Source organism: Abramis brama, assembly GCF_963993115.1.
Source record: "Abramis brama genome assembly, chromosome: 13".
Lineage (NCBI taxonomy): Eukaryota > Metazoa > Chordata > Actinopteri > Cypriniformes > Leuciscidae > Abramis > Abramis brama.
In genome coordinates, this window is record NC_139975.1 from 8,905,387 (window position 1) to 8,913,675 (window position 8,289).

An 8,289-nucleotide genomic window follows, 5' to 3' on the forward strand; every position below is an offset into this window, starting at 1 on the left:
AGTCAATGACTACCATCAACTGTCTGGTTACCAACATTTTTCAAAATATCTTCTTTTTTGTTCAACAGAAGAAAGAAACTCTTACAGGTTTGGAACAACTTGAGGGCGAATGAATGATGACACAATATTTATTTTTGGATAAACTATCACTTTAATGCAGCGTTCCCAACCCTGTTCATGGAGGTCCACCAACAGTACAGATTTTGGACGTCTCCCTTATTATCTGACCCATCTATTTCTGGTATTGGAGTCTCTACTAAGGAGCGGATTAGTTGAGACTTGTCTGAATAGGAAGAGTTCGAAAATGTGTAGGCCTACTAGTTGGTGTGCCTCCATTAAAAGAGTTGGGAGACACTGTTTTAATACATCCTTTAAGTTATCTTTTTCCTTTGGTGAAATCCCATTTGAAGCGCCTCACATGTCTTTAAACCCTGACCTTGAATAAGCATTTCATTGATTGGACTACTACGAACACGCCCCCTTGTGGCCTTGCCCTTGATTAAACCAAAGAAGTTATTTGATTAAACTCATTAGTGAACGAATTGATTGAATGAAGCATGTCGTTTGTGAAAAGAGGCTGCTGTGCTGACCGATTCAACGGAGACTCATCATGTGAGTCAGTCGAGTTTAAAACAATTTAAGAAATTGTTTCGCAATAATGTTGACACAATTGAAATGGCATAGGCTACGGGTGGTGGGCCTACAGAAACTCGTTAGGGTCTTGATAATTTTAAGGTTCAACAAAAGTCATACTTCCATAGGACTTACATTGGGAAAGCGTGTAACTTTTTAAACGATTTTATTTCAGTCGTGAACAAATCTATTGAGTAAATCCGTTTAAACGACTCACACAACACAGACACTTGGGCTACTTTGTCACCAACTACTGGAGAAAATGTAACCTAAAGAAAGAGCGAGTTTTTGGTAAACTGTTTCAAACGCTACTAGTGCTGGTTAATCAATGGAAGGTGATACCGAATTAAACAACTTTTTTTTTTTTTTTTTATAAATGTAATAGGCTAAGTGCAACGTTTTCCAGCCATTCAGATTGATGAAACCAATGTATGAATCGAAGCAATCCCGATAAATATATGAAAAGAAAATCTTTATTAAACTTTTGAGGTAATAAAAAAATCACAGAGACATAAATAGCATTTTTGTCATTGCTGGTGAAGGTTTTGTACACGTGGAATGGAAAAAATCCAAATTTATGAAATTGTTTTAAAGTGCAATTAAAGGGCTTGTATATTTTTTTCCTTCCCTTTTTTGTGAGTTTTCAGAAATGTTGACAATCAAGTAGCCTAATGAAGCATTGTCTAGAAGAACTAACCATTATCAACAGGGCCTATCTATTTGGTTCCTTCAGTGTCTACTAAAACACAGACAAATAAATTATGATTAGGCTAATCAGAGTGCCACAGTCTCAAAGTCAATCCAGCAAAGCCATCAGCGTCCTCCAGTCTGTCCTTCTTCGATGTCGCTGAAATGGGACGATTCGCCATCACTCGCATTTAACGTGACATCATTTTTCTCCGGAACAAAATTAGAAGGTGCGTCCATTGCGTAAGGGATGCTGGTCCTCAAAGTCTGAGCTGAACTCCTCTGACCAAGGTTACCATGGTTGCCAGATGCGCTGCATCCATCCCTCAGATCTCTGCAATCCGACTGCACAACACCTTCCAACAAATCGGACAGTTCTGTGATGTAAATCTGCGCCATCTGAAGGGTGTCGTACTTAGAGAGTTTTTTCTCGTTCTCCAAGGACGGAATGACGCTCCTCAGTTTGTCAAACGCTCGGTTCAGTCCGTGCATCCTCCGCCTTTCTCTCGCGTTAGCGGCCACGCGTCTGTGTCTTTGAGGTCCGGGGGGATTTTGCTTGGAGCCCCCATGTGCTTTAGATCCTCCCAGATCAGATTCCGATGTCAAAGGACTGTTGTCTCCAGACATGTACTCGTCCATGGCGGCATCCACCTTCGTGTGAGTGTAGTGGTCCCCTGCGGATGAGTACGGGGGGGTCGCGGAGGTCATCCAGGCCCGTGGGTCACTGCGGGTCAACCTCGGATGTTCAGAGAGAGAAAACTCATCAGGTCGTCCCCGAAATTTTCCATCTGACCAGTGCAAAAGTTTTGTTTTTGCTGTCATGGCTGATATAATGTAGGCTACAAAAAATAAAAAAATAAAAATCAAGTATGGAGAACGCTGAACTCAATCTTGGTGCCTTGGGTGGGGCCTTTACCTTCAGACAGGATCCTTGTCGGCCTTATAGTGGCATCACCTCCCTCCCTCCTCCCCTGAATGCTCCTGTTGAGTGCTCACAGCCAATAGAAAATGCTCCTCAATCTTCCATAGAATAAAGAGTTGTTTTTTTCTTCCTCGCATGTCCTGGGGTGATGATCAAAAAATGATCACAACACAGATTAGAATTTAATGAACTGAAATTTTAACATTTGCTTTAACCTAACTAATTTAGCCTACTTTGGATTTAAGTAGCATGTAATATTTATGTTAAAATTATGTTTTATTTTATTTACATAAATCATGACATATTTTGTTTTCTGGGTTATTTTAATAAAAAAAAATAAAAAAAGTCTTGTATTAGCCTATGCATCTAAAAAGTTAGAAATAAATAGTCTAGTCAGAAGAACTCAAATCTCAAACCTCAGAGGACTTGATCTTACATCCTTATCCACTTTATTCAAGATAAGCAACGGAATTGGTATCCAATAAAATCTAGCAAGAAACTTGCATAGCAGCGTCATATTTCTTCTCAAATAAACTGTAAAATCTGCAGCAATAAAACGAGCAGGTGGAAAGCAGTTCGTGAGTCGCACCTGTCGCCAGCGAAGTCCAGGAAAACTGATAAGTGTCTTCAGTCTCGTCATAAATCATTTAGCAATGAAGCAAAACAATATTTGGACAAATCATAGGTGGAGACGCTCAGTAACAACACACGAAACGACCATGTTGTTTAAAGTTAAAGAAAATAATTTATTGCAATAGCCTATTTTAAATCTTCTTTTTCATCAATTTTATTTTTATTAAGCCAGCCGTTAACTTAACTTAAGTCTTAACTATGTTTTAAACAAAACACCATTAAAAAAAAAAAATGTAAATGTGCTTATGGTGTAAAAAAAAAATAATCTCGATATAGCCTATGATAAACAATGACAGGAGTTATTTTGTGTCGGCGTGCGTCTGAACGGAAACTGCTACATCCTCAGGCGAAGGGGACTTCTGTTCGCGAGCTAGGCTAGATAACTAACTTGTGGTCACTGAAACTTTTAAAAAACGCAGTTGTAAGGTAGCCTATGTTTAATTATAGTGTATTTTTATTTACTTGTTCGTATGTGCATGCCATTAATTTAATTAGCCTATCACATTTGGTAAATGCGCAGAGAAGAATATAGACGTCTTTCTAAAATACTGTCAACATATTGCGTCGAACAGCTGGGCTAGGGAGTCACTGATGTTTTCTATAGGTCTATTTCTTGTTTATTTGTTTTTAAAACTAACTTATTTAACGTCCAAATCAACGTCTTTTAACACGAGACTGTTTTGCTCAAAGGAAGAGAGAGAGAGAGAGAGAGAGAGAGAGAGAGAGTATGATGACAGTGGCCCCTCTGAGGCTGCTCTTCGTGAGAGTTGAATAGAGTAGCAAACTTCAGCCCAGTCATCTGTTGTCCCTTGGCACCCGCCTCACAGTCAGAGGCCGACACTAACGTCTCCCATATGCTGCGACGCGTCCAGGGATCGTTTAACTTTCACACTTTCCCCCCTCATCCATGACAGTGTTAATCACTGAGCAACATCATCATTTTAATTTACAGGGGCCAGCTCTCCTCGAGCCTCGCGCAGTTCTTATAAAAAGTAACCTATATGGAAATAATAGTGTCAAAATTCCATATTGATGCTTCTTTAAAATCATATAAAGTATTCTTCCTTTTCAAAAAGTGCACTGTATATGTTTTTTGAAATAGAAATGTAATATCCCAGCAAGCAATAGCTGTCATTTCAACAGTCTGACTATAGAGTAATCCACTTCTAGCCAAAATAACCTTGAATTTGGTTACATGTCGTTTTTGCCAAAATAACTTGCTGTTATATATATTCCATCATGTAAGTAAGGGATAATGTATAGCGAGGCGGTTGTTATTCACTATAACAACCGCCTTGCTATACATTATCCTGCTTATTACATGGCTACCTACAAAATAAATCAATAATTTGACACAAAATATTGATTTAAAAAGGAGTTTATTGATTTAAAAACAATTGTATTGCTTCCGCTAAAGAAAATAGTCCGTTCCGCGTCCATAGCAACGCTCTGTTTTTCATGGCAACGGTGTAAATACTTCGCAGCGGTCTGTTATCAAGAAATAGCCTAACAGACCGCATTCTACATTGGAATTCAACCAAGCCATGTAATAAGCAAAGTTAACAGTGATTACAAGGTGTTTGGTTTAATTTATTTGACATGTTCTATGCGTAGCCTGTGCTTCTATTATTGGGCTAAGGTCTATTCAATTTGCACTGACAGTCCAAATTTTGCTTTGTTTTAGCTAGACGTCAGGGCTGTGTTTGGACGGCTATTTGACGTCTTTTAAACGCAAAAATGCTTGCTGGGCCTCAGTAGCAGCATCTAAATTTAGCCTACGAGTTTTTTTTTTTTTTTTTTTTTTTATTGAAAAAATAAGCAAGGCAACATTTTGTTTAATTTCTGTAATTTGTTGTTTAATATCGTTCTTTTTGGTGGCAGTGTCGGCAAATAATGGTATTTTGAAAACTGTGGTCAAATATTTGTAGGGGATTCTAGGCTACTTTAAAAAAAGACATTTGTATTTCTGCATTTGCTTAACATAAAAACAAAAAACAAAAACAAAACAAAAACATCAAAACAGAGTCACAGTAGAATAGACATGATAAACTATACCCTGTTTATCTGAATAAGCCAATTATTTTCTGAAACTCCAAAGGGAAGGTCTGAAATTCCTCTCTGTCGCTCTGTTGGTGTGTGTGTGTGTGTGTGTGTGTTTGAAGACAGGCGGTAGATGTTAAATGTTGGTAAGGAAATCAGCGTGACCTGCTAGCCAGTCATCGGGTTAATGAGGCTTGCGCGAGCTGAATAAATGGGCACGCTCTCCGCGCAGGGGTTCTCCATTCATTTTTTACATGAATATTTAATTCTCGCTATCCTACTGCCAGCGCAACAGCCTGCAGCCCTGAGCAGACAGAGACACACTCCCCATCTGCTGTATAGGCCTTGAGACGGGGGTGGCGGACAGTGGAGGACCGCGGAAGGTGTTGGGAACATATCAAAGGTCAATTTATGAGCTCCCATGGCGTCATTATTGTTATTGATGCACAGTGTTTAGTGAGGTTTTGGCAGAACAGCGTCAAAAGTGCCGAGTGATTAATGAAAAACAGGAGTAGAAAAAAATAATAATTTGACTGCAATCAAAATGATCGTTTTCGATTATAAATTCTGAAAAATAATTATTTCAATAAGAATTTGAATAACTGTTCAACTGTTCATAACTGCCACGCACCCCTCTTCAAATGCAGCTTATTTTACAGATTTGTTTATGCTTTATTTTTAATATTTACATCTTTAATTAAGTAATAAATAAACGCATTATACATTTTGTCAAGTGCTCAAACATTATAGACCTTGTTCACAACATCTCTGAGGGGCCAGAGAGATAGAGGGGCCAGAGGGATAGAAAAAAACTGGCTTAAATCTTTAAGTTCAATGAACTTGGATGTTTAAGTCATTTCAACTTAAATTAGGCCTACATTAAACTGACTTTAAAAACATAAGTTTAATTTTGTATAACTAAAAAAAAGTAGAAAATTGCTTAACTTATTTTGATGAGTTAAAGCAACGTAAAAACATATTGTCATTAGCTACTTATTGATCTTTATTTTATTTTATTTTATTTTTTTACAATGTGTTTTTGGATTGTTCTGCTGACGAAACACTGCAAAAAAATATATTTCCAGGAAATTTCAGTAGACAAAAAAATTCCAGACAATATGAGCTGAGGAAAATTATGTGGATGCCATTAAAAACACGGTAAATCTATCCCTCGGTCACACACTGCAGCCTCGCTTTCATACATGTCATGGCGCTGCTCTGAATAAGGTCTATGGTTACCTCTCCTCAGGCACGCGATTTTGCGAGCCTCTATTTTAGACCAGTTGCATAAACTTAGCATCTAACTGTCTTAAGAAGTTTGACCATGAGTTGATTATTCTTTCTTTTCCGATTTAAATTAGACTAATGCCTTTTTATGTTGATGTTGGCTAACTGGCTTTAAAAAGTCAGGGCCAGTTTTGAAGAAAACAAAACAAGTGATTAACTGATAGGTCTAAGCAGTTTATGCAACCCACGACAAACATGAAAGGCTGTAAATAGAACATCTAGGCTCGTGTTTATGTAAAAAGTAATAGATAAACTCCAGCAGTGTTGGAGAGCCTGAAACGATGGATTCTTTCTTCAGCGCTCAGTCAAGCGCGGGTGAATGATCCGCGTCTGACCCGGGGTGCGCGTGCATCGCCTGTTTTTCCTTTAGATAATTAAAGACCTGCAGAGATCGAACGCTTCCACTTTTCACACAATAGACAATATCACAGAGAAACAGTGAAAATCGCTCGCCTATCTCAACACCGCCCTTGATCTCAGCCCCATGTAATTATTCCAATTCAGCCCGAGGTACGGACGTGCTGCTTTAGATACTGTCTTGTCACTCTGAGTCTAATTTAGGGGTTTACCCGCAAATTAAGCAAATTAGCGGCTCATTAATTTTAGGAAGGGAAGTAATATTCTGTTGAGCCTAAGGGCTCATTAAAATCCACATTATATTATGATGGATCAATGCCGTCAATAATTAGGCCTACAGTAGCCTAACCGTTTGCTCGATGCAATTGTTCCAGTGATCAGCTCTTTAATGTTAAAGAATAGCGGCCACTCTTGCTCAGATGAGCTAATTAACATATGAACCCAAAACCAAAACTTTTTTCTCAATGCTGTTTTTATTAGGTTTTCATGAACACTTTCACAACTAACAATGTAGGTGTAACGTTTTGGTCATGTTTCATGTCTGTCATGTGATTCCCTGTCATAGATCATGTGATCCTGCCATGTGTTCCCTTGTCTGATGTGTCATGTTGTCATTGGTTCATTGTTTCATTGTTTCACATGTGTCCCTTGTCTTGTCATTAGTCCATGTGTATTTAAGCCCTCATGTTTGTCATGTGTCTTTGTCAAGTTTTGTTTGTGTAACTATTGATGGCAAGCTCCATGTCCATGGTTTTGTTCTAAGGCCACGCCACGCTTTTGTTTTACGATTGTTCACGTTTATCTAAATAAACTGCACTTGGGTTCTCTTAAGACTTGCCTTCAGTGGAATCATTACACTATAGCCTATAGGCTACATCACACGTCTATAACAACATAATGCACAATAAACAAAAAAACACAGGGGACCATATGACATAAATGCAATACCACAAACCAACATTGCGTCAAGTCAAGTCACCTTTATTTATATTGCGCTTTTGTATTCGAAGCAGCTTTGATAGACAGGAAAATGATTCAATGACGTGAACAGAATTAATTTCATCTGTAGGCTACATAAGCTCTAAAAGAAAAAAAGTTCAGCTGAAGTCAGTTCATGCAATATGTACTTTGGGAGTGCAAGTCAGCACAGTAGGCTACAGTCAATATTAACCACAGATGTGCAGTAAAGTAGGGTTAACATAGTGCACATTAAAATAGCCTATATGTCCCATGTTCTTTTCTTTTCTTTTTTACTGTTTTGAAACTTTGATATTTTCATAAAATTATATATTTTTTTATATTTTCACTATGGGTTAGGCTAGCCTAGCCTATATCGCAGTAACTGGTTTTGAGTCAAAAGTCTGATTACGTAAATGTATGTTTACTCTAGTGATTTTGTTAGGTAAAATCTCTTAATTAAAAATAATTTATTTTTTGTCAAGGAAGGTACACTATCGTTCAAAAGTTTGCATAGCAAATGTTGAATTGTAGGCATTAGCATCTTCTGCCAAATTGCTGGCTATTTGTATCATATATTTATATTATATTTTATATTTTTGTCGTTCAAAGGTTTTGTGTCAAGTCTCTTATGCAAACTGCAGGCTGTAATTTCAAATTGAATCAAAAACAGAGCAAAAACAGTTCTTAAATATTTGTGAAACCTGCGATATACTTTTTCAGGCTTGATGAATAAAATCTTCAAAAGAACAGCATTAGTTTGAAATATATAT

At 37.7% G+C, this 8,289-nt stretch overlaps 1 protein-coding gene across 1 annotated transcript; it reads right to left on the reverse strand.

The window, feature by feature from the left end:
• Window positions 1-1,125: 1,125 nt before the first annotated feature.
• On the reverse strand, window positions 1,126-2,278 carry atoh1b (atonal bHLH transcription factor 1b). Its single transcript, XM_084132868.1, has one exon. It carries the CDS (start codon window positions 2,140-2,142, stop codon window positions 1,447-1,449), a length of 696 nt encoding a protein of 231 aa, XP_083988994.1. The 5' UTR covers window positions 2,143-2,278; the 3' UTR covers window positions 1,126-1,446.
• Window positions 2,279-8,289: the final 6,011 nt, after the last annotated feature.